We start from the raw sequence: 27241 nt of genomic DNA, 5'->3' as shown, positions 1-27241 counted from the left end.
GATTGCTTGGAGCGCATGGTCCCTAGCCATGCAGACCAGTTGGAAATACATAGACAGCTTACTGTTTTCAATATGGCAGGTGGTACTTTTGGCAAAAACTTGGCAAAGATGGCAAGAGATGTGGACCAACCAGGTAAGCAATACCAATTTCCATTTTGTTTTTCTTTTCAAGTTAAAATTGTTGACGTTCTTTACAATTCAAATTATAAACTAAGTTACTAATTAATGTCTTTTTCTTTGCAGCACATTGGTGGGAGTCATTTGGTGGCCAGTGTCCTCAATTGCAAAGGTTTGCAATTAGAGTCCTCAGTCAAACTTGCAGTGCTTCAGGTTGTGAGTGCAATTGGTCTGTTTTTTAGTGCATAGACACGAAGAAGAGAAACTGTTTGGAACAAAAACGGTTAAATGATCTTGTTTTCGTGCAATACAACCTTCGACTGAGGAGGAACCAAATGATGAGCAAAACACCTGATCTAGATCCCATTGTGTTGGACGATATTGATCCAACATCAGAATGGGTGGAGGAGACTGAAGATCCTATGTTTGAGGTTGATTTTGATATCGACATGGCTTTAGCAGAGGATGAAGCAGATTATGTGGCGCATCAGAACCAGGATCAGTAGCGGCATCAAGGAAAGGCAAAGAACCAATGCAAGGCACTAGTCGTGCAGGTCGACAAACTCGTGCTTCCATTAGGTCCACTTCTATTGTCATTGGTGGCATTGATACTAAGGTTGCAAATCAGGCTGAGGCATCCTCAGACTTTGAACCAGATGATGTCTATGTAGCTCCTGATGATGATCCTGTGTCTAGTAGTGGTGATGAACTTGATGATTGATCATATGTACACTGTAGACTTGTAGTAGGACTGTAGGCCAATTGCCTCATAGCTTGCAGCATTGTTTTTGGACTTTATAGGCCATTTAGAGCCTCATTTCTTATGTATTTTGCTATTTTGTCGACGATATGTATTGCACTCGGTGCCATTTTGATATATTCACCTTTACATGGTATATAAATGAGCAAACTTTGCATATTTTGTCTCTATTGGCTTGGAATCATGATTTTACATCTTAAAAATAGTTTTGTTTCATTAAAAATTAATTATTTAATGTTTTTTTTTTAAACCAGTTCGTTTAGACCAAACCAGTCCCGGTTAGACCGGTTCCGGTCGGTAAATCGGTTCATTAGGTGGACCAGTCCCGTCACCTGTTCCGGTTTTAAAAACTATGGGTCCAATGCATGTTCCTTCTGCAAATGGAAATAAATATATGATGACATTTATTGATGGCTACACCAGAATGTGTTGGGTTTATTTATTGAAGAACAAATCTAATGCTTTTCAAACATTCAAGAACTTTCATACATGGATTGAAAATGATGCACAATCTCATATTGGCTCTATTCGCACTAATAATGGAAAAGAATACACTTCAAATGAATTTGAAAACTATCTTCACCAACATGGGATCAAACATCAAACAATTGTGCCTTATAATCCCCAACAGAACGGAGTAGCTGAAAGAATGAATAGGACAATCTTAAATATGGTGCGCTCCATGATGTTTTTCAAGAATGTAAAATTGATGTTTTGGGATGATGCAGTTCTATGTGTTGTATATGTAAAGAATAGATGCCCATCCAATGCTATTAGAAACAATACTCCTTATGAAACGTGGTATGGGTACATTCCTTCGGTAAAGCATCTCAGGGTCCTTAGTTCCACATGTTATGCCTTGATACCAAAGGTATATAGAAACAAACTTGGTGCAAGGAGTTGTAAGTGTATCTTCTTGGGGTATTCAAACACCTCCAAAGCATACCGTCTCTATGATGAAGTCAATAAAAAGTTTGTTGTATCTAGAGATATAATCTTTCTTGAATCATCCAACACTGACAATGTTGTTGAGCGGCAACTTGACCGCTTGGATAGATTCGCAAATGCAAAATCATTTCAAAAATTTGATAATCATATTCCACATCTTGAAGGGGGGATTCTCATACTAGATCAACCTGTGAAATCTTCTTCTAAAGCACTATCTCCCCCGCATGAAACTCCAACCACTGATGATACTTTCAGTGATATGATTGACAGAATTGGGAGACTCGATCTTGATTCAGTCCCAACTCAATAAACTGAGCAACCTGGACCATCTTAGAAAGGTCCCCCAAAGTAGCTGACAAAGACACTTGAAAGTGTTCATCCTGATGAGGTTGTAAAGACAGGAACTAGAAATTCAACCCAAAAAAATGGAGGTGATGTAGATGACTCTGATTCACCTGTTGATATGGATGTTTCTTATGATTGTGAATTAAATTTGTCTACAAATTTTGAACCAACTTCCTTCAAGGACGCTTCCCATGATGAATGGAAAGAAGCGATGCAAAAGGAGTATGATGCCTTGATAAAGAATGGCACTTGGAAGCTGGTTGATCCTCCATTGGGAACCAAACCAATTGGCTGCAAGTGGGTCTACAAGAACAAGTATAAAGTTGATGGCTCACTTGAAAAGCACAAAGCCAGGCTTGTGGCAAAAGGTTTTGCATAGAAGGAAGGGGTCGATTATGAGGAGACTTTTTCCCCCACAGCAAAATGGTCTACCATTTGGACACTCTTTGCCCTAGCAGCTCAGAACGTTTGGAAAGTCCATCAAATGGATGTAAAAATTGCTTTCTTGAATGGAGATCTAAAAGAGAATGTTTTTATGTCCCAGCCTGAAGGATTTGTTATGAAAGGGCATGAACATAAAGTATGCAAACTTGTGAAATCATTGTATGGCCTCAAACAAACACCGCAAGCCTGGTATGAAAAACTAACTGAGCATCTTCTGAAACTCAATTTCAAACATTATGATCTTGATGATGCAACTTTGTTTGTTAAGAAAGTTGGCAAAACAATTGTATATCTTGTGGCATATGTAGATGATCTTTTGATGACAGGGAACAATGAAAACTACATTGCATCCATAAAGAAGGAATTGAGGAAAGGTTTTGAAATGACTGATTTGGGCTATGTCCATTACTATCTTGGTATTGAAGTAACTCAACATCTGAAGTCCATATTCCTTTCTCAAAAGAAGTACATTGGAGTTCTATTGAACAGGTTTGGCATGGCTGAATGCAATCCTCTGACTACTCCAATGGAACAAAACTTAAAGCTCACATCCATTGAAGGAAAAGAATTTGAGGATGCAACAAAGTATAGACAGCTTGTAGGAAGTCTCAACTACCTGACTGCTACTAGACCAGACATTTCGTCTGTTGTTGGAATCCTCTCCAGGTTTATGCAAACTCCTTGTGAGGGACATTGGTCTGCTACAAAAAGAGTTCTAAAGTACTTGAAGGGAACTCAAGACTTTGGACTCAAGTATACACAGGTGAGCGACTTCAGCTTGATTGGATACTCTGATTCAGACTTCGATGGAGACAAAGAAACTGGGGTATCTACTTCTAGTTATGCTATGAGTCTTAGATCAAGAGCTGTCTCCTGGAGATCACGCAAACAATCAGTTCCAGCAGATTCCACAACAGAGGCAGAATATGTGGCAGTAGCTGAGGCAACAAAAGAAATTGTGTGGCTCAGGAAAATTCTGGAAGATTTGCAAGTAAAACAAGTACATTCGACACCACTCATGATTGACAATACCACTGCAATAAAGTTGGCCAAGAACCCAAAGTTCCATGATTGAACGAAGCACATCAATACAAAATATCATTTGATTCGACATCATGTTGAAGCCAAAACAATCCATCTTTGCCATTGTTCCACTAATGAGCAGATTGCAGACATCTTCACCAAAGCGCTTGGAAGAGAAAAGCTTGAAAGATTCAAAACGATGCTTGGACTCACCAACATCCCTTCAGATTAAGGGGGGGAATGTTGACACCTAATCATAGGGATTGGGTGAACAATTGTAAATAGTGTAAATAAATAATAAGAGAAAATGGAGAGTCATCGAGAGATGAAACTCAACAGTCACTCCCTCATGTATATAACTATGAACAGCCTAAATGAATAAATATAATCTCATTTGAGGAGTTACCTCCTGGCCTGACAGTTTTTGTAGCATCGGATGTGTTCTAGCCTTGAAATTTTGTCGAGAGGCTAGAATACAAGAGATCTCCAAAACCTAGAAATTGTTTTTGGAAATTCCACATAAAAGTACCTCAATTAGATTATTAACTGATTTTTAAATATTTCTCAAGTCTAAACTTAGGGAATATGGTTAATTAATCAGTGTTAATTGAGATAAGGTGAGAATCATCTAGAAATTCATACGTATCAATATACAGATGATCCTAGCCATTGATTAAGTTTTAATCTTGGTCGTTGGTGATCTAACAGTGGATTTTAAGAAGAAATCGATGTGGTGATGGAGAAATCATCCAGTGTAGATACTCAATTGCCTAGGCAATTCGATTTTCTCAATCGCAGCAGCTCAACAGAGAAGATAGAGCCAGAGGGTGAGTAGCAGGTGGAAGAGGAGAAAAGTAGCATTCCGGGAGGAAGATTTCTAGTTCCCGGAAGAGGCAAAGGAAGGAAGGCCGAAATCTCCAGAGGGTCAGCGTAAGCTCTGCGAGAGAGTGACGCAGGGAACTCAACGCAAAGGGTGCCGCAGGGAGCTCAACGCAGGGGCTGGGGAAGCAATTTCAGAGGAAAAAAATTGTTGTTGAGAGACAATTCTCACGATATTTTTGCCAGTATTTTCCTCGGATTAGATTTCCAGCTTGGCATCTATATTATTGTACTCATAATTGTTGCTGAAGATTAATAATAAAACCCTCATCTGTTGCACCGGTTTTCCCAAGTTGGGTTTTTCCAGGGACAATTGTCCAAAAATAACTGTGTCGAAATTATTGTGTGCTAGAATTTCTCAGTTTCCAGTATTTTATTTTCCACAGTATTTTTATGGTGAAAATTGCAGTTGTGATTTTATTCGTTATTTGCCATAGCAAATAAACTTTGAGTTAGAAGAATAATTTCTAGTAGTTGCAATAGATAAAATTTCACATGGTATCAGAGCTTCATTGATCAGCCAGAGAGCTCAAAAGAGAAAAGAAGGAATTTCGTTGCTCAGTGTGGGTAGCAAGTCGAAATTCTCAAGGAGCAGCACAGTGTTTTTGTCAAAAGGCCAAATTACTCGAGGAAAACTGATTTTTTTGAGAGAGGAGCAAAATAATACAATTTTCCAGAACAAGTGATTCCAGAATCCAGAGGCAGAGGGAGCAGCTCAGATTTTCTTGTCGAGCATATCTCTAGCTGGATGCAGAGGGTTTTTGCAGCAGTTAGCTAGAGCAAAGCCAGCGTCAGGGTGGAAAAGAGGAATAACACACTAAAATTCTTCAAGCATAGTCATGGACAGAAGTAACATTCAGGAGACTTCAGATTTGTCTTCAAGATTGGAGGACGAATTTGCTTGCTTAGCAGGATCAGCTTCACAGGGAGTTCGGTATATAGACAATGGAGCATCAGCTCACATGACAGGGGTTAGAGAATATTTCTCTAGCTACAAAGAGGAACGGATGGACTTCCAGACTACTATCGGAAACAAAACGAAATTTACTCTAGTAGGGAGAAGTACCATAGATTTCCAAAGCGAGTGAGGAACAAGCACCAGCGCTACAAATGTATTGCATGTGCCAGGATTGCATATGACCCTAATTTTTGTGTCTAAGTTACACGATAAGGGATATGATATTCACTTCGTAGGGAAGAAGGTGTATGTCAAACACCCAAGCTGGAAAAAGGTAAGACAGATTGGAGTTCGAAGTAACAAATTGTACCGATTACAAATCGATTCTCCAATGGCACTAATAGGCAGTGACAGTAGCAGTTGGAAGGAGTTGAATGAGTTATGGCATAAGGGAATGGGACATCTACACCATGGAGCACTCAGAATGCTCAGATAAACCGTAACAGGGATTCCAGAACTTGGCATGAAACATGATGATATGTGCAAAGGATGCGTACTTGGGAAGTATGTTAAGGCAACATTTCCAAGAACTGGAGCAAAGTTGATGGTGTGTTAGGACTCATACATTCAGATATTTGCGGCCCGATGTCCACTAGAGCTCTCAACAGTGTTGAATATTTCGTTACCTTTATTGATGACCATTCCAGGAAAACCTGGATCTACTTCTTCAATACCAAGGATTAGGTCTTCGATCATTTCAGGGAGTTTAAATCGCTCGTAGAAAATGCGACAGGGAAGAAGATCAAGTTGTTTCGCTCAAATAATGGTGGAGAATACATTGATAAGGACTTCACAGATTTCTGTGCGAAGGAAGGCATCAAGAGAGAATTGACGGCTCCATATAATCCACAACAAAATGGTGTAGTGGAGCGAAAAAACAAGACCATTGTTGGAGCTATAAAGGCCATGTTATATGACTAGGATCTACCCAGATTTCTATGGGCAGAAGCATGTAACACGGCAGTATACATTCAGAATAGGACTCCTCATAGAGCATTGGGAAAGAAAATGCCAAAAGGAGTTTTCACAGGGAAAAAGTCAAAAGTAAGCCACTTCAGAATTTTTGGCAGCATTTCTTATTACCACGTGCCAGATGATAAAAGGACCAAACTAGATCAGACTGCAGAGAAGGGGTTCTTCATTGGGTACAGCGAAACCTCAAAGGCATATAGAATCTACATTCCTAGCAATAGGAAGATTGTAGTAAGGCGAGACGTGAAGTTCATGGAGGATCAAGCTTTCAGGAGATCTCATGAGATGCCTGCAGGTGATCAAAATCAGTAAGCAGAAGCTCCTTTAGTCCAGCAACAGGGGCAGCCAGTGAGACAGGCAGGAGGATAGTCACAAAGGTCAAGTACTATGAACAGTACCAGTATTTCCTCAAGTGCAAGGGAGTTCTCAACAGATGGAGCAGCAAAGACAGGATGAGGAAGAGCTAGCAGAACCTCCCACGACTAGTGGTCGAGCCAGCAGAGAGGTTCGTCAGACATTGAGAGATAGAGAGGAGTTTATTGTAACTCCTAGGACAAGCAAAAGACAACGTAGACAGCCTAACAGGTACCAAGCATTGGTGACTCAGGTCGCAAAACCTTCCAGCTTTCACGAGGCCACACAGCATCAGGCGTGGGTTGATGCCATGGTAGAAGAGTTTAGCACTATCATGACGAATGATGTTTGGGAGGTAGTGCCAACGCCAGAAGACATATCAGTTGTAGGTTCTAGATGGATCTATAAGATCAAATATGCGGCAGATGGCAATGTGGAAAAGTACAAGGCTAAGTTCGTAGCAAAGGGGTATGCACAAAAAGAAGGGATAGATTATGAAGAGACCTTTGCCCCAATTGCCAGGTATACTTCTATCAAGTCAGTTATATCTCTAGCATCTTACACGGGATGGCAGATTCACTAGATGGATGTCAAGACAGCCTTCTTGAATGGGGTGATAGAGGAAGAAGTTTAAATAGAACAGCCTGAGGGCTTTGAGACTCATGAGAGGCACACTCATGTGTGCAGATTGAAGAAATCTCTATATGGACTCAAACAGGCTCCTAGGGCATGGTATGGTAGGATTGACAGCTACTTGCAGCAGATGGGATTCGTCAAGAGTGACACAGATCCCAACCTTTACTATTTGATGGTAGAGGGTAAACCACTCATTCTAGTTTTGTATGTGAATGATCTCTTTTTCACAGGGCTCATAGAGGATTGCAAGAGGAACCTAGCAGCAAAATTTGACATGAAGGATTTGGGGTTGATGCATTATTTCCTAGGATTGGAAGTGTGGCAGAAGGATGGAGATCTTCCTTGGGCAAGGAAGATACACTACAGATATTCTAAACAGGTTTAGGATGCAGGATTGCAGACCCATGTCTACACCCATGATCACCAACTGGAAGAAAATAGATGTATCAGACGATAAGGATATCGACCCCACCTTGTATAGACAGCTTATTGGGTCTCTCATGTATTTGTGAAAATTTAGATGCCCAAATTTCTACTGCAATAATTGATTACATTTCTCCTATTTGTTAATTACTGAAGCAAATTATTTATTGTTTCCTACAGTAAAAACTGAAACAAATACACTGCAGCCTACACCATTTAAATTATAAACGGAAACAAGAAATTGAACAAGAAAGAGATACAACACATCTACACAGTTACGTTTGGACAAATGTCCCCAGAAAAACCAAATGCAGGAAAACCGGTGCAGCAGCTAAGGGTTTTATTATTAAGTAGTAGTAATTTTTAGTACAATTCATTGGATGCCCAACTGGCTATCCAATACAGACAAAAACTGGACAAAACAAGTAGTGAGATGCTCTCACCCTATCAGTGGAAGAATCTGACCCTGATCTCGTTAGAAAGAGGCTCTGTGTCAACCTCTGCACAGAACTGTGTCAACCCTACACAATCTCCACGTCACCTCTACTGGGGACTACCCTGCTCTTCCTTCTGATCCTCTACTGCCCAGAAACTTCAATTTCCAGCCTCCCAGTCTCACACCCCAGCTCTCAGCGTCTGAAACTCGATTTCCTCAGCAGGAAATTCGATCTCCCTCTAGCCTGCATTGCCATTGCGTCAGCACTACATGGGCCAACATCAGCCTTTCTCTGGACGTCATTATGTCCTCTCTGCCTTGTACTCTCTGGCCCAGGAAAAAGACTCCTCGCCAGATACTATCCCTGCCCCTCTCTACAAAAGATCACTATCGAAAATCTCTCCAACAGTTGCTCTGCTTCAAAAAATCGAACTTCTAATCTTCTCACTGTGTGTTCTCCAAGTGCCCCTGAAGCCTCTTCTTATATCTTTCTATTGGACAACCAACAGCCCAGATTAACTTCTAATCAATGGCTTAGATCATTTTGGCTTAATCCTCGTCTTCTTCTAGAAGTTACACCCACAGTTTAGATTAATACCCATTAATTATTTTAATATCCTAAGTTTAGACTTGGGGTCCCATTAAAAATAATTAATTATTTTAATAAAATTGTCTCCGGGTGGAATTTCCCAAAACTATTCCTGGGTATTGGAGAATGCATGTGTCTAAACCTCCCTGCAAATTTTGAGACTTAGAGGGCCAGCATAAGCTCTGCGCAGAGGGTGACACAGGGAGCTCAGCGCGGAGGCTAGGGAAGCGATTTCGGAGGCAGAAAATCGTTGTGGGGCGAGAGAAAATTCTCACGATATTTTTGCCATTATTTTCCTCAGATTAGATTGCCAGCTGGGCATCTAAATTATTGTACTGATAATTGTTGCTGAAGATTAATACTAAAACCCTCTTCTGCTACACCAGTTTTCCCATGTTGGGTTTTTTCGGGGACAATTGTCCAAAAATAACTCTCTCAAAATTATTGTGTGTGTGCTAGAATTTCTCAGTTTCCAGTATTTTATTTTCCGCAATGTTTTTATGGTGAAAATTGCAATTGTGATTTTATTTGTTATTTGTTGTAGCAAATAAACTGCATAATTAAATTTTGAGTCAGAAGAATAATTTCCAATAGCTGCAATAGATAAAATTTCACACCTCCTGCACATCAAAGGACCCTCCTGACTCGAGCTGGAATGGAACTATCCCCTGTAACCTCACTGCATACTCGGCATCATCACCAAACTCGATATGGATCTGAGTTGTCCTCCACAAAACCACTGAATAGCACTCTGGCCTCTGTCATGTGGTGGGAGGCACCAATGTTCAAGTACTAGACGCTTCTAGCAATAGCACTCGTAGATTTAATTTAGCTTCCAGAAAACAGTGTTATTTAGAAGCCAGTGCTACAAGATACATAGATTTTATTTGTGTGGCTTTACTTCTTAGCAAATACTTCCAAACATCAAGTATTCAGGTTTAAAATCCTCAGAAGCCTTGCCACACAAAACAAGAAATTCAACAAATCTAAACTGGGAAAACAGTTGTATGAAAGATAGCATAAAACCTGGAACTCTTAAGATATGATTACTGATACCGTAGAATGGAAATAACCTAAAGCATTATCGAATGAAACATAACAACAAATATCAGATTAACTTGACCAACATCAAACCTAAATTAGTTTCAATCGGATAAGCCTGGATATTTGTATATTACCATACTAAACTGTGCTTGCTAGATTGTGGTCGATGATGTGAATGTTCTTTGTAATGCTTGCTATTACGCCCCATCAGTTGGCAGACACCCTATTATGCTACAGATCCTGCAATCCATTCAACAGCAAATATTTTCTGCCATTAAATTACTTTTAACCTGGTAAAACAGATAAATTTGTCAAGTAATACTTTGTAAGTGTCATGATAAAAATAAAGAGAAGTTTATGAAATATAGAAAATATATCCAGCTTATAGGCTTTCTCATGTTGTGAAGCCGAAGACAAGGCTTTCAAATTCACCAATTGTAATAACTTGTAAGGAACCACAGTTACCCTGCAAAGGACTGCCTGCTAAGAAGAGAGAAATTGCTTGGAGAAGTGACAGTGGGACCTTCAGTGAAACAGGTCTACAGATTTACAAACAAGAAAGGGCTCACAATAATTTCAAAATAACTTCTCCCCAGGATATATCAGAGGCCTCTGAGTTTTAATTGCATCAAATAAGACATAAAGTTTTGCTTTCACCCAAGTTTTGTAACCCACAGTAGCATACATTAATATACATAGCTAGCAGTAGTAATTCATAAGTTACAATCAATTAAGGTCTAAAGGTACCCATATATATTATGTACATTCATAAGTGTCAAGGGAATTCAGTGACCTCAAGTGTAAGGATGTACAAGAAAATAGCTCCAACCCCAAACTAGGGACTCCTGCATCATCCCTGGACTAACTAAGAACTAAGTTCCACATCATCAAGCTACCTGGTACCTTCCAAACCTGCACTTCAAATGTTACAAAGCCCTCTACCAAAGTGTAACCCTAGGGGCACATAGGAAGATTGCCCTATGTCACATCAATAATTCCGCTCTTTTAAGGTCAGTTCTTTTCCAGCACAGCAATGCAACCCTAGAAAAAAAATAGTATTTTTTAGAATAGAGTGGATGGCAGAATTTTCCGACACCAGTGCCTATATAATTCTAAATGGGTTATGACAAGATGGTTTCAATATGACAAGATGAGGGTTTGAATATGACAAGAATAGATTTAGAACAAGAGGATTTGAATATGACAACAAGACGTCAATAAGCCATCATAGCTATGCCACGATTAGACCAAAACAGATTTTCAGAATATACATGAATAAAGTGACAGCCCTTAAACAGGATGCACCGTAACAACTATGAAATTAAAGCCAACAATAATGTGGAACCAATAAATAGAAAAGGAAGCAACAGCCCCTCCAAACAATAGAAATGACAACGACAAGAACCTTCAACAACTCAAGTTTACAAAAAGGAATAGGGAGAGTTTAACAACCTCAACCATAAACTATTCTTCTGGGGAAAATCTGCCGTTCTACAAACCTTACTCCAGCAGAAAATTAATTGCAATTCCTGCAAACCCTAATAATACAAGAAAAAATAAAGAGATGAAGAAACCTACTTGAACCAATGCCCTTCTTCCAATTCTCCCAACAGATATTCAACAAAGTACTTGGGAGAGAAATTGCTCTCTTACAACCATGCCTTAGGCAAAAGAGAACACATCTCATTTTACAGTTTTTCCTTCAACCACTTCAATATAACATTGTTTCTTTAGAAGGCCCTAGAATCCTCCATATTGCCACTAGACATCTTTGTATTTTATGAGATCCTCTGAAGGAATGTATTTATTCTTCATTTGAGAGTTTGACCATGTCAACAATGACATATGGTATCTTATTGTGGAAAGAAATCTCCTCCAAATATGTAGAAAACGCCTCGAACAAAATGTTGTTACCTCAAACACCTGATCAAATATGTAGAAATTTATCAAATAATGTGTCCTTAATCCCAAGTGACCTAAATGGTGAAATATGTGTTAAATTATGGTATGTTCTATGCTTATAACAGTTTACTTCTTTTTCTTATTATATTCCACCGAATAGCAATTACATGTCCATAAAGTAAAGTGCAGATAGAACATTAAACGATCGACAGAAAACAAGCCAAGACAAGAGACACAAGATGTGGCGGCTAGCCAGGGACAAACCCCACAATGTGTGGGGAAACCCTTTGATCAAATCTTCTTTTATCTTCAATAATTCAGCAGAGAGAAATAGTACAATAAATCTTATTCATATCAGCAGTAGCAAACCCTAGATCAGTAGCATCAGCATTAGCGGCTTCATTATCAAACTAGGGCAGACCATATCTCACAAACCGACAGTCGGATTGACTTCATTCCACCACCAAAAGTTTCGGCTTCCAAAGGAGGTTCAGATGAACCTACAGCGCAGTTCAGATGAGGAGATCTTCTAGGCCACGCAAGTCAATCTTTACTTCTGCAGTTGCAGCTTCAGTTTCAGCAGTTTCCGGCTTCAAACTAGGGCAGTCGATATCTTGCAAACCGTTCGTCGGATTGACTTCATTCCACCACCAAAAGTTGCGGCTTTCAAAGGAGGTTCAGATGAACCTACAGCACAGTTCCAAAGAGAAGATCTTCTAGGCCACGCAAGTCAATCTTTACTTCTGCAGTTGCAGCTTCGGTTTCAGCAGTTTCCGGCTTCACATGTGTGAGAGAGAGAGACCCATTTCAGCGCAGAAGAGAAGAGACTCATATCTGCGCAGTAGAGAGAGAGAGATGTGATGAGATGAGTGAGTCCAAATGAGGAAAAGTCCTCTTATATTTATACACAACGTTGGTGGGTGAATAGATGCGACTGTTGGGCTTCTGAGCCTACATGAGTCGTAGGTCGGCTTGATAATAATTCCATAATCAAAATAAATTCATATCTCCATGAATACTTATCGGAATTGGATGATCTTTATATCAATCCTACACCTCTCGACAAGAGGAATCTAATAAAAATATTATTAGCCATGAATAAGATGACCCACATGAAGTTTTGCCCTGGTTGCCAATTTTAACACTCCCTCTCAACCACGGAGAACTTCATCTGCAATCTGTCTATCGGTCGTTACTATTCATCCATCAAATGCACTGCCTTGTACAGTCTGACCCTTGCCCTGCTCTGCTCTATTTTGCCTGTTCTGCTTTGTCTTGTTCTGCCCTGCACTGATCTGTATTGTTTTGTTTTGTTCTGCTCTGCTCTTGCATTGTTCTGTTCTACTCTGCTTTTGTCCGAATTATGAAGAAGAAGAAATGATCGAGGATGTATCATACTGACTCAAAGTCAGTCTCAGAGTATGTACCACTGGTCCCAGACTAGTCTCAACCAACCCAAAGTCAGCGTCATAGTGAGTACAACTCCAATGGTCCCAGACCAATATCATCCTCCACTGACTCAAAGTCAGTCTCAGAGTATGTACCACTGATCCCAGACCAGTCTCAACCGACCCGAAGTCAGCGTCATAGTATGGTACAACTCCTACCACTGGTCCCAGACCAGTATCATTGATCCCAGATCAATGGAGGTCATCCTAGCGTAGGGAGTACGGTAGTTACAACGATGCGTCCATCGGTACTACTATGGTCCCTAACTTCATTTCCCTGCTCACTGATCAGATGAGAGGTACTTCCCATGAGTCCCAGACTGCATGGGTAGGATGCCTCGACAGAAGAACTAATCAATCCTGTCCTCACAGGAGAACACATCAATCCTGCTACAATTGCCATGGAGAACACATCAATCCAGGCCTCACAAGAGAACACATCAATCCAGGCTGCCATGGAGAACACATCAATCTAGGCCTCAGAGGAGAACACATCAATCCTGCTACAATCGTCGTGGAGAACACATCAATCCACGCCGCCATGGAGAACACATCAATCCAGACCTCACAGGAGAACTAATCATCCTGCTACAAAGGAGAGCAAATCATCCTGTTCCACAAGAGAGCGAATCATCTTGTCCCACAAGAGAGCGAATCATCTTGTTCCAGTGTGCACCACCAGGGGAGGGTGAGTCACCCTGTGGTCATATGTTGCTCCAGTAGGAATCGCAAGCCCTCAGAGCTCCCAGAGCTCAATGTATGCAACATGCAGGACCCTTGTACAAGGGTTTCTTGCCGACTCCAAGTCGTTTGGGAAAATCACAGATTAGATCTTTCCTGGGGGCTTTGACATGGTGTATCAACCTGTACATCATCTTAATGTGCCAGATGATGTCTATCTGCTGGAGCAATTGACGAATACGGGATTCCTCAATAATCGAATCCCACCTTTGGTTGTTACAGAGAATCACAGTGGTATCCAATGTAAATCCAAATAGCTCACTGAAGAGCTTTCGCAACCAGACTACCTCACACGAGGTTATGCTAGCAACAATATATCCTGCTTCGTCAGTGCTCAAAGCCACCGACTTCTGCTTCCTGCTCATCCAGGATATCGAAGCAGATCCCAAGGTGAAACAGTACCCGGAAGTGCTCTTACGATCCACCACACTGCCTGCCCAATCAACATCAGTATATCCAAGTAGTCTCACATCTCTGGCAGTGTATCTTAATCCATGAGAGATTGTGTCCTGAAGACATCTCAGAAGATTCCAGGCATCAATCCAATGAGGCTCAACCAAATATGAGCTCACAATGCTAACTGCAAAACATATGTTCGGACGGAGGTTCACCAAGAACATCAATGCGAATGAGTTTTTGAAACTCAAAGGCATTTCCCAAGTCTGGTCCGACATCACTACCATATAACTTCTAAAAGTTAAGATCCTCGAGGTAGTCACAGGCTTGCAGTCCATCATACCGAATCTTTCCAATATCTTTACCACATATTTTCCTTGAGATAGGAAAATTTCCCTTGGCTTCTGCCACACTTCAAGTCCTTGGTCCTTCATTTCAAACTCAGAAGCCATCTCCCTCTTACATTTGTGAATGAGAGGGTTTGAACCTGTTAGAAAGAGGTCATCCACATACAACACCAGTATGAGAGGCTTTTCATCTTCAACCTTAAAGTAAAGGTTAGGATCAGCTTCACTCCTAGTGAATCCCAGCTTCATCAAGTAGCTATCGATCCTCTCATACCATGCTCGGGGTGCTTGCTTCAGCCCATAGAGAGCCTTCTTCAACCTGCATACATGAGATTTTCAATCATAAACCTCAAATCCTTCAGGTTGCTCTACATAGACCTCTTCTTTGATAGAACCATGCAAGAACGCGGTCTTAACATCCATCTGATGTAGTTTCCATCCTTGTGAAGCCACAAGGGCTATGATCAAGCGGATGGTCGTATATCTGGCAACAGGTGCAAATATCATAGTCAATACCTCCCTTCTGGGATAAACCACGAGCAACAAAATGAACCTTATACTTTTCCATACTTCCATTTGCTGCATGCTTTCTCTTGTAAAGCCATTTTGAAGTAACAATTGTCTTGTCTAGGGTCTGGGAACTACTTCCCAGACATCATTCTCCATAATAGACTCATATTCTATGGTCATAGCATCCTTCCATAGTTAATGCTCGATGACATCTGAGAATGATGAAGGTTCATTTTGTATGATCGTGCTCATGATGGTCAGGTATCCCTGATACCTGTTAAGTTTCTTACTTTGATGGAAGGTTCCTCAGGGTGCAGCATGTCCTTCAGCATCATCAAGTATCCCCCTAAGCCATGAAGGCCTCTTCCTGGAAGAGGAAGGCTCATGTGGATGAGGATCAATCGGATCTATGGGTTCTTCTACATCAGGCATTGATTCATCATCCTTTTCTTTCAGTTCCCTGGTGTCGGCTTCTTGAGAGCTACTCAAAGTCAGCAGATTGTCCACCTTGCTGAGAGCCATATCTTTGTCAAAGGTGACATCATGATTAATCACGACTTCCCTTTGACCGATGGTGAACATTTCTTCAGGAGTTTAGGAACCCAATGCTTGATGAGGGCATCGATTTTGTACATATATGGCGGTGATTGTAGTTTCAGCCCATAGAAACTTTGGAAGTCTTTGATCATGTAGCATGGCCCGGACAGCTTCCATCGTCGTGTGGTTCTCCCTGTAAAAATTTATGTTTTCCCACCCCGGTTTTCAGTTTCTCCTTATTTCTCCCATGTAGTTAAATGTCCATTCCCATAACCATACATTTAACAGACTGAAAAAAATAAATATTGCTGAAAACACAAATTCTGGAAATTTTTCAGAATGCTGGAAATTGCAGAATTAAAAATCAGCAATTAAAAACAGCCATTAAAACACTGATATTTTTGGTCAACTTGACCCTGGAAAAACCCCCTACAACTCTTGGGGAAAACCAGTTTGAGAGCTCTTCTTTATTTCTGAAAATTGTCTTTTTACAGTGAGAATTATTCAGCAAAAAATCAGCAAGCAAATTTACAACTTATCTCCTTTCCCGTGCCTCACAGCAATCTGGAAATTACAGCAAACAGGACAGCAATAAATGCTGTACGACCTCCGTTTTGTGTGCAGAAAAATCAGCAAACTGCTCCTCGATTTTTGTGCAAAAATCTGCCTTTCACTATGTGCTGAATCAGCTGTACAAATCTGCTCAACTGCTGCCTTGGAATGTGTGCCAAGCTGCTGTCTCCTTCTCCTTCCTGCTCAGAAATCTCTCTTGCTCTCTTGCTCTCCTTCTCCCAATCTGCTCATGAAAGAATGAATGACCTTTTCCTCCTTTTCCTCCTTTAATATAACTCCAAGTGACTTTTGGGTGATCCAAGTGACTTTTGGGTGATCTCTAAATCCAATGGCTGAAATAGATTTAGATCAATGGTTGAGATTAAATGCTCATTTAAATCTCACTTTCTATTTTTTAATTCACCCCACTTTAATAAAGACCCATTTAGTCATTTATTTCCAAAGTCACTTTTCCTTTCTAATTTTTCATTGACTTTATAAAAGTCACTTTAAAATTAGACTTAATAACTTTATCACTTAAAGTCACTTTTAAATTAGATTTAACTTTATAAAATTATAAAGTCACTTTAGGAGAAAAATTAAATTCTTTTGGACACTTTTCCCTAGGCCAAAGATCAAAGCCTAAGGGAACCACCTGTCCTCCGGTACCAAATTTCAACACTCCCTCTTACCGAGGAAGGTGTTCCTCACCACACCCATCTTGTCTCTGAAGTAGACATGCTTGCCCCGTGGTAAGGCTTTGGTAAGGATATCTGCAACCTGCTCATCAGTGGAAATATACTCAAGCTTCACATCTCCCTTCTGAACATAGTCTCTGATGAAATGATATCTGATCCCGATATGCTTTGACCTGTCATGAAATACTGGATTCTCCGTGAGTTTAATGCAACTCTGATTATCACAGTAAATCACTGAAGGTCTCAACGGCTGACCAAATAAGCCAAACAACATCTTGCGAAGCCAGATGGCCTCACAACTAGCTAGACTGGCTGCCATATACTCTGCTTCCGCTGAACTCAGTGCTACTGACTGCTGCTTCCGGCTGAACCATGACACCACTGCTGAACCCAACCCAAAACAACACCCTGAAGTGCTCTTCCTATCAGAAGCACAACCTGCCCAATCAGAATCAGTGTATCCTGCCAATCTCACTCCATCTCCCTGCCTGTAGTCCAGACCATAATCCACTGTCCCCTGCAAGTACCGCAAAATGTGTTTTGCAGCCACCCAGTGAACCTTCCTAGGCTCACACATAAACTGACTCATCGTGTTGACTGCAAAACAGATATTTGGTCTAGTGTTGACCAAATACATCAAGGAACCAATCAGCTGCCTGTACAATGTGGGATCCACCAACTCGGAATCCGAAGCATGAAGCTTCTTCCAGTTGGTGATCATCGGTGTCGACATGGGTCTACAATCCTCCATGTGGAATCTGCTAAGGATGTCCACAATATACTTCCCCTGCCCCAGGAAGAAATGCCCCTCCTCCTGCCACACCTCCAAACCCAAAAAGTAATGCATCAAGCCGATGTCCTTCATCTCAAACTCCGCCGCAAGATCTCTCTTGCAGTGCTCTATGAGTCTCTCTGCACCTGTAATGATCAAGTCATCCACATACAGCACCAGAATGAGAGGCTCCTCACCAATCACAATAAAGTAAAGGTTCGGATCTGCCTCACTCTTTGTGAAACCCATCCCCTGCAAGTATGCATCTATCCTGGAGTACCAAGCTCTGGGAGCTTGCTTCAGGCCATAAAGGGCCTTCTTCAATCTGCACACATGGGACTCCTTCCCATGCACCTCAAAGCCCTGTGGCTGCTCAATGTACACCTCCTCCTGTATGAAGCCATTGAGAAATGCGGTCTTCACATCCATCTGGTGGATCTTCCAACCCATCTCTGCTGCTATCGATATAATGGAGCGGATCGAAGTATATCGAGCCACGGGAGCGAAGGTCTCCTCATAATCAACTCCCTCTACCTGGGAGAACCCTCTAGCCACAAACCTCGCTTTGAATTTCTCAATGCTGCCATCTGCAGCATGCTTTACCTTGTAAAGCCATCTGGAAGTAACCACGGATTTGCCCTCAGGCCTCGGCACCACCTCCCAAACATCATTCTTCATGATAGAAGAATACTCCTCCTGCATGGCCTCTCTCCAGACCTGCTGGCTAGCTGCCTCCTCATAGCTAGAAGGCTCAGAGTCAAGGATGCTGGTAACCATCGCCATATAACTACAAAACCTCTCAGGTGGTCTACTCTCTCTGACCGGCCTCTTCGGCTCAGCAACAGATGTGGCATCTCTCAAGGTGTCCTGAAGCCACTTGGGCTTCCTCTTCCCTGAGCGCACTTCTTCCACCGGAGAATGAAACTCCTCCTCCTCATCATCATCAGTAGCCTGAACTCCTGACTGTCTGTCTGCTGTCCTCCTGCCTGCACCTGAACCTGTAGAAGCTGAGGTACCGTGTGAACTGTCCATCAGTGGACTCCCTAGTGAACTGCTCTGTGAACTGCTCTGCATGTTGCCCGGAGCACCACCCCTCTGGCTCGGCGAGCCACTGCTCACTGATGGACCTGACATCCTCATAGATGTACCTTCGGATCCTCCTGATCCCTGCCCACTGGATCCCTGCGACTGACTCAACTGCTGCTGAGGGTCTGGCTGATCCAGATACTCTAACTCCCGTGACCTCCTAAAGGCCCTGTCCTCCTCGAACTTCACATCCCGTCTGACAACAACTCTCCTTTGTGCAGGAATGTAAATCCGAAAGGCCTTTGAGGTCTCACTGTAGCCCACAAAGATACCCTTCTCTGCGGTGGGCTCTAGTTTGGTCTTCTTCTCCTTGGGTATATAGGAGTATGTAATGCATCCAAAGATATGAAGATGACCAAGATCAGGCTTCTTCCCAGAGAAAGCCTCCTCCGGAGTCATGTGCCCCAAGGCACGATGCGGACTCCTGTTCTGCAAGTAAACAGCTGTGTTGCAGGCCTCTGCCCACAAGAACAATGGCAACCCCTGATCATGTAACATAGCTTTGGCAGCCTCTATGATGGATCTGTTCTTCCTCTCCGCAACCCCGTTCTGCTGGGGGTTGTAAGGAACAGTGAACTCCCTCCTAATGCCTGCCTCCGCACAATAGTCAACAAACTCTCCAAGGGTGTACTCTCCTCCATTGTCCGACCTCAAGGACTTGATCTTTCGGCCTGTCTGTGTCTCCACAAGAGCTCTGAACTCCTGAAATCGCTTGAAGACCTCACTCTTGGTCTTCAAGAAATAAATCTAGGTCCTCTTGCAGTGATCATCAATGAATAAAACATAGTACTCATACCCACTCAAGGAAACATGAGACATCCGACCGCTCACATCGGAATGAATCAAATCAAGTATCCCCGTCGCTCTGCTGTCACTGCTGGGAAAAGGGGATTTGGCAAATTTGCCCATCGCACAACCTCTGCAAGTATCAAAGTGATCAGTACTGAAATCTGGCACACCTGTAGTGATCTCCCGCAATGTCCTCAAGGCTCCATGATACATATGTCCCATCCTGCGGTGCCAAATCTCACACAGCTCAGAACTGCTAGCTCTGCTGTCGGTACTACTGCTCAATGCCAAAAGGGGTTGGAATGCAAACTTGTACACCTTTGCATGGCGTACACCTATCACTCTAGCTGAATCAGCTGGAGTGCCCCTGGGACACATCAACACCTGTCCTCCCCTGAACAGTACCTCATATCCTCTGTCCTCCAAAGCTGAGACGGATATGAGGTTCTTCCTCATCCCTGGCACATAAAGAACCTCTGACACCTTCAAGGGAGGTTTGGACTCCCTCTGAAATGTCACTGTCCCCACCCCGACTGCTCTAACAACTCTGTCATCACCAAGTACTACCTCAATATCAGTGCCACTCTCTGAAAGCTCTGAGAAGTACTCACGGACTCCTGTCATATGACGTGAAGCCCCACTGTCCACATACCAGATACCTGAAGATGCTCCGCTAATCGAGGGAAAAGCATGCTCCCTCTAAACCTGTGTGGCAGGTGATCCTGCACTAGAGGACTCACACATAGTGAACGCAAACTCCCGGTCAAAACGACCTGCAAAGTCCTCAATCTCTGCTGAAGCTGCCACGTCCTGGTTCTTCCCCTTCTTCTTCTTCTTCTCCAGACACACAACTGCATAGTGTCCCATCTTCTGACAATTCCAACACTTCACCTTGGAATAGTCCTTCTGTGTGTTCCCCTGTTTACCTTTACCTTTGCCTTTGCCCCCACCACTGCTTGTGGAAGCCTGCTTCTTCCCTTTGCCTTTCTTGCCTCCTGCCACCAGTGCTACGTCCTCATCCTGCTCAACTGGCTTGGCTGCCCCAAGCTGTCCTTTCCTGATCTCTGTCTGAATGCAATCATCCCAAAACCTCTCCCATGTGGGAAGGGTCTCACGTGCACAAACCCCATCAGCAAAGTTCAACCATGAACGGGGGAGGCCATTCACTGCAATACGCACCAACTCAGTGGATGGAATGGCCTCTCCAATCGCTGCCAACTCATCTCTCACATTGGTAATCTTTGTGAGATATCCAGCTGCACTATCATTACCCATCTTAATGTTCTTCAGCTTCTCCTTCAGGACCATCTTCCGGTTCTCATTGGTACTCTGGTAGAGATTGGACAATGCTGTCCACATCTCATAGGCATTGCTCTTTCCTCTCACATGAGGAATGCAATGGTCTTTGATTCCGTCTAGAATCAGCCTCTTACCCTTATTGTTCTTCTTTTTATACTCAGCCAACTGAGTAACATCAGTGGGCACAACAACAGGGTTCTGTGCGGTATGCACCATGATATCCCAGACTTCTGCCTCCTCAAAGATACTCTGCATTCTCTCCTTCCAAACGCTGTAATTTATATGCCCATCCAGCCTATCCTCCACCCTCAATCCCAATGACATCCTGCTGTCCTAAAACTGAAAAATAGCACTGCTGTAGTAAAGATAAAACTGCTGTTTATGAAAAAAATCAGCTTGCTGGAATTTTCTGAGTGAAAAATCAGCAACTGTAATTTTTCCTTTTGCTGTCCCAAACTGCCCTTCAGCACTCAAGCTCTGATACCATGTAAAAATTTCTATTTTCCCACCCCGGTTTTCAGTTTCTCCTTATTTCTCCCATGTAGTTAAATGCCCATTCCCATAACCATACATTTAACAGACTGAAAAAAATAAATATTGCTGAAAACACAAATTCTGGAAATTTTTCAGAATGCTGGAAATTGCAGAATTAAAAATCAGCAATTAAAAACAGTCATTAAAACACATTAAAACACTGATATTTTTGGTCAACTTGACCCTGGAAAAACCCCCTACAACTCTTGGGGACAACCAGTTTGAGAGCTCTTCTTTATTTCTGAAAATTGTCTTTTTACAGTGAGAATTATTCAGCAAAAAATCAGCAAGCAAATTTACAACTTATCTCATTTCCCGTGCCTCACAGCAATCTGAAAATTACAGCAAACAGGACAGCAATAAATGTTGTACGACCTCCGTTTTGTGTGCAGAAAAATCAGCAAACTGCTCCTCGATTTTTGTGCAAAAATCTGCCTTTCACTATGTGCTGAATCAGCGGTACAAATCTGCTCAACTGCTGCCTTGGAATGTGTGTCAAGCTGCTGTCTCCTTCTCCTTCCTGCTCAGAAATCTCTCTTGCTCTCTTGCTCTCCTTCTCCCAATCTGCTCATGAAAGAATGAATGACCTTTTCCTCATTTTCCTCCTTTAATATAACTCCAAGTGACTTTTGGGTGATCCAAGTGACTTTTGGGTGATCTCTAAATCCAATGGCTGAAATAGATTTAGATCAATGGTTGAGATTAAATGCTCATTTAAATCTCACTTTCTATTTTTTAATTCACCCCACTTTAATAAAGACCCACTTAGTCATTTATTTCCAAAGTCACTTTTCCTTTCTAATTTTTCATTGACTTTATAAAAGTCACTTTAAAATTAGACTTAATAACTTTATCACTTAAAGTCACTTTTAAATTAGATTTAACTTTATAAAATTATAAAGTCACTTTAGGAGAAAAATTAAATTCTTTTGGACACTTTTCCCTAGGCCAAAGATCAAAGCCTAAGGGAACCACCTGTCCTCCGGTACCAAATTTCAACACTTCCTTCCCACCACACCATTCTGCTCAGGAGTATGTGGTGTAGTAGTCTCCCTCTTAATGCCAACCACAGGTATGCCTGAGTAAACCAACTGTAATATATCAGAGGTCTTGCTTTGGCTTGAGGGGAATGGTCCCCTTTTGAGCTTTCCTTTGGCACATCCCGGACATACACCTTCTTTCTCTACTTGGAATTCGGGCATCCCTGTTACCATCTGTCTTACATCGGGTAGAGCTTTGTAATGAAGGTGGGCAAACCTCTGATGCCAAAGTTCGGACTAAAGAGTTGTGTCACAAGATATGACACCTAGCGGACTTCCATCGACCTGATATAATGAATCAACACTAAACCCAAGAGTAAAGGCATCTTTAACATTATTTTTCCATATACATACCTTGCCATTGCTGAAGGTTACCTTGTAGCCTCTGTCTTCCATTGCCAAGACACTAGGTTCCTTTTGAGGTCAGTTGCATTTAATACATCCTAGAATTTCTATCCTTCTTGAATGCTTGTCCTCTTCCTTGATTCCCAGCTCTCCTCTTACCTTTGCTGTTGAATTTGTCATTCCTATGATTGCCATCAGAGGGATTTCGAGTTGCACCACTGCATACTGTACCATGCTTCTCTAATCATGATTATCATCATGCTGCCCATGTCCATGATTTTATCCATCATAATGCTGCTCAAACTAGTGTGCATCATCATCATGCTATCCTATATGTCCATGATCTCATGTTGCCCTTTATGTCCATGATCTCATTCATCATGATGCTCATGATCTCATACATAGTGACTTGCTTTATCGCAAATGTAACATCGTCATTTTCTTCTAGCCTTAGGTCCAGCCTTTCCTTTTGATTTAGTTCCGGAATTATTTATTTTCTTAGCATGAGAAGAAAAAGCAGCAAGAGGACCTTTAGGCAAGGGCATTTCCTGCTCTTCTACTCTTGTTTGTTCTTGAATGCATCTAGCCATTAATTCCATGAAACCAGGAATTACATTATGATTATAGTTCAAAAGAGTAGTCCTGAACACATACCATTCAAATGGTAATCCTCCGAGAGTTGTAAGCGCCATTTCTCTGTCAGTGATGGTTTCCCCAATAGATAGGAGATCGTTCTTGATCTCGGTGATTCTTAAGAAGTATGCTTGCATACTTTCATCTTTACCCTTCTTGATTTCCCTCAACTTATTTCTAAGAAACAAAACTTGATTTGCATCATTAACTTTAAATAAACTCACCAGTCTGTCATAGATTTCTTTGGAGGTGTCTAGATCAGAGATGTAGGCCACCAAGCGCTTGTCGATAGAGTCCCTGATGATCTTCTTTGTTTTGACTTCTCCATTTTTCCATTTGTTCCAGGCAGCAGCAGATGCATTTGATGTAGGCTCAACAATATTGCCTCTTACATGGTCAAGCACTCCTTGATCTTCAAGGGTTAGATCGATAGACATCTTCCATCCGTGATAGTCAGCTTTCTCACGGAGCTTGTTTTCGGCAGGAAAGAGTGTTGAGGACCCCATAGTTCTTTTAGGATAGCCTTTCCAATCTTTTCTTCGATGATTGCTCTTGCTCTTGCTCGGGCTTTGTCTTCACCTCAGCTCTGATACCATGTTAAATTATGGTATGTTCTATGCTTATAACAGTTTACTTTTTTTTCTTATTATATTCCACCGAATAGCAATCACATGTCCATAAAGTAAAGTGCAGATAGAACATTAAACGATCGACAGAAAACAAGCCAAGACAAGAAACACAAGATGTGGCGGCTAGCCAGGGACAAACCCCACAATGTGTGGGGAAACCCTTTGATCAAATCTTCTTTTATCTTCAATAATTCAGCAGAGAGAAATAGTACAATAAATCTGATTCATATCAGCAGTAGCAAACCCTAGATCAGTAGCATCAGCATTAGCGGCTTCATTATCAAACTAGGGCAGACCATATCTCACAAACCGACAGTCGGATTGACTTCATTCCACCACCAAAAGTTTCGGCTTCCAGAGGAGGCTCAGATGAACCTATAGCGCAGTTCAGATGAGGAGATCTTCTAGGCCACGCAAGTCAATCTTTATTTCTGCAGTTGCAGCTTCAGTTTCAACAGTTTCTGGTTTCAAACTAGGGCAGTCGATATCTTGCAAACCGTTCGTCGGATTGACTTCATTCCACCACCAAAAGTTGCGGCTTTCAAAGGAGGTTCAGATGAACCTACAGCACAGTTCCAAAGAGGAGATCTTCTAGGCCACGCAAGTCAATCTTTACTTCTGCAGTTGCAGCTTCAGTTTCAGCAGTTTCCGGCTTCACATGTGTGAGAGAGAGAGACCCATTTCAGCGCAGAAGAGAAGAGACTCATATCTGCGCGATAGAGAGAGAGAGATGTGATGAGATGAGTGAATCCAAATGAGGAAAAGTCCTCTTATATTTATACACAACGTTGGTGGGTGAATAGATGTGACTGTTGGGCTTCTGAGCCTACATGAGTTGTAGGTCGGCTTGATAATAATTCCATAATCAAAATAAATTCATATCTCCATGAATACTTATCGGAATTGGATGATCTTTATATCAATCCTACACCTCTCGACGAGAGGAATCTAATAAAAATATTATTAGCCATGAATAAGATGACCCACATGAAGTTTTGCCCTGGTTGCCAATTTTAACAATATGCCTCCAAATATGTGAAGCACACCTTGAACAATGTGTCTTTACCCTAAAAGACCTTTTCAAGTTGAAATGTGTTGAAATTTCTAAGTCTAACAAGTCAGAAATTCTTCCTGCATTATCTGGTTTATTTCACCTACTTGTTTATTCCTTAACAAATTATTTAACCATATAAATACTGAAAATAAACACAAATGCAGTCTCAACTCATATACAGATCATTGACTGAAATAATAGACAAACACACCAGGGACACCATTATTTTTGAGCAATCGTCCCCGGAAAAACCCAACTTGGGAAAATCGGTGCAGCAATTCTGAGGGTTTTATTATTAAGCAGCTTTCTTGAGTACAACTAGGGTGCCAAATTGGCTCACCCAACATAGATTTTTACACGATGGTAATACCTCTTCTCAGAGCCAGATATTCAGCAAATCTGCCCACGAAATCCTTCTGGTGATTCTCCAAGGCTCTGCGTCAGCCCTGCTAGCCTTAGCGTAGCTCTAGAACCCTCTGCATCAACCTTTTGCTTCTCTGCATCAGCTCTCTGGCCTTCTGCGTCACCCATGCAAGACCCTCAGCCTCTGCGCAATCTCTAGCTGCCTCTGCGTCAGCCTCTCTAGTCACTGCGCTGACCCTCAGGCACTATCTTTGCCTCTCTGCTATGTACTCACTGCCCCTCGCTGCAATAGATCACTTGTTCGAATTTTCTCAGCAAACCCCGCTCCAGAAAATCGAACTGACTGATCAATCTTGGTGTATCTCCAACTGACCCTCAAGCCTCCTCTTATACTTTTCCTGTTGAGTCTTCAACGGTCGAGATTAAGTCCCTAATCAACGGCTACGATTAGATTTGGCTTGATCCATGTCATTTAGAACATTCTCACCCAATTTTATATTAATACCTGTTGGGTATACGACCAAAGTCCCACATTGACTAGAAGTGGGGAGGATCATGGGTATATAAGGATGGACAAATATCTCCATTGGTATGAGGCCTTTTGGGGGTAAAGCCAAAAGCAAATCCATGAGGGCTTAGGCCCAAAGTGGACAATATCATACCATTATGGAGATATGTGGTGTCCAGAGTCCTTACAAGTGGTATCGGAGCCAGGTTCGAAGTTAGCCAAGTGGATGAATCCTCGGAATGCCGAACGAAGGTGGTGGGCCCCGGTAATATCACGATGGGATCCGTGGATGAGCTCGGTTAGACAGGCGGTGTGCTCTGGATTCTTCATGGACGTGTCCTGGTCCCAACACGATGAAGAGGAGTTGACCTGGGATAGAGCAAGCTCTCGAGGCAGGTGGTGCTCCATGTAAGGCGTGTGCTTCCAACCATAGTTTTAAAAACCGGCCACAAAAACCGGTAACCGGTCTAACCGGCCGGTTAGAGGCCTGGCCGGTCCGAACCGGCCTAAAAAACTCGGTCAGCTACCTCCTGTGCCCGAAATTTGGCCCTAACCGGTCAAAACCGGCCGGTTTAGGGCGGAACCGGCCGGTTTGTATCAAACCGGCCGGTTCCGTCCTAAACCGGCCGGTTTATGGCAAGCCCACCATAACTTGCAAAAAGCGGTTTTCTGATTGTGGTTTAGGGGTTTTGGGGGGGAACTAAGGGTGTTTTCCCTCCAAAAACACCCTCTCCAAGCTTATAAGAGGCCCCTCTCACTCTCATTTGTCTCACACAACTGATTTGGAGTGTTTGTGAGTTTGTTTGTGAGCTTGGAGAGTGTTGAGTCTTTGCTGAAGTAGTCATCTTGGAGTTGGAGTTGGAGCTATTTTGGAGACAGTGTGTAGCTGTCAGTGGAGTTGCCATCTTCAAGAGGAGGCTAAGGAAGCTAGTTTGCATTTCCAGGTAAGGATTTGCACTTGAAAATTCCTTATTTGACTGTTGTCCATGAATTAATTTTTTTTATGTGTTATAAACTTCTCACTTCTATGATCTACCATCTAGGGAGTCATCATGCCTCCAAAAGCCAAAGACACTGCATGGGCTCATTGTGATATGATTGATGGCAAAATGATCTGCAAATATTGCCAA

The 27241-nt window shown here is 42.1% G+C and overlaps 1 protein-coding gene across 3 annotated transcripts in view; it reads right to left on the bottom strand.

Moving 5' to 3' along the window:
- LOC149163950 (uncharacterized) overlaps positions 1-27241 on the bottom strand; it is a 419565-nt gene that overhangs the window by 359940 nt on the left and 32384 nt on the right. For all 3 annotated transcript variants that reach the window (XM_089431916.1, XM_089431914.1, XM_089431915.1), the window contains exon 2: positions 10063-10168. In XM_089431916.1, the coding sequence (XP_089288042.1) occupies positions 10063-10136 (74 nt within the window). In that variant the 5' untranslated portion in view covers positions 10137-10168. The remainder of the gene's footprint in view (positions 1-10062; positions 10169-27241) is intronic.

The sequence above is a fragment of the Pinus tabuliformis genome, chromosome 5_1 (genome assembly GCF_031772625.1).
Source record: "Pinus tabuliformis cultivar Carrire ecotype Pingquan chromosome 5_1, CPIR1, whole genome shotgun sequence".
Lineage (NCBI taxonomy): Eukaryota > Viridiplantae > Streptophyta > Pinopsida > Pinales > Pinaceae > Pinus > Pinus tabuliformis.
This window is presented reverse-complemented; position numbering and strand designations above follow the sequence as displayed.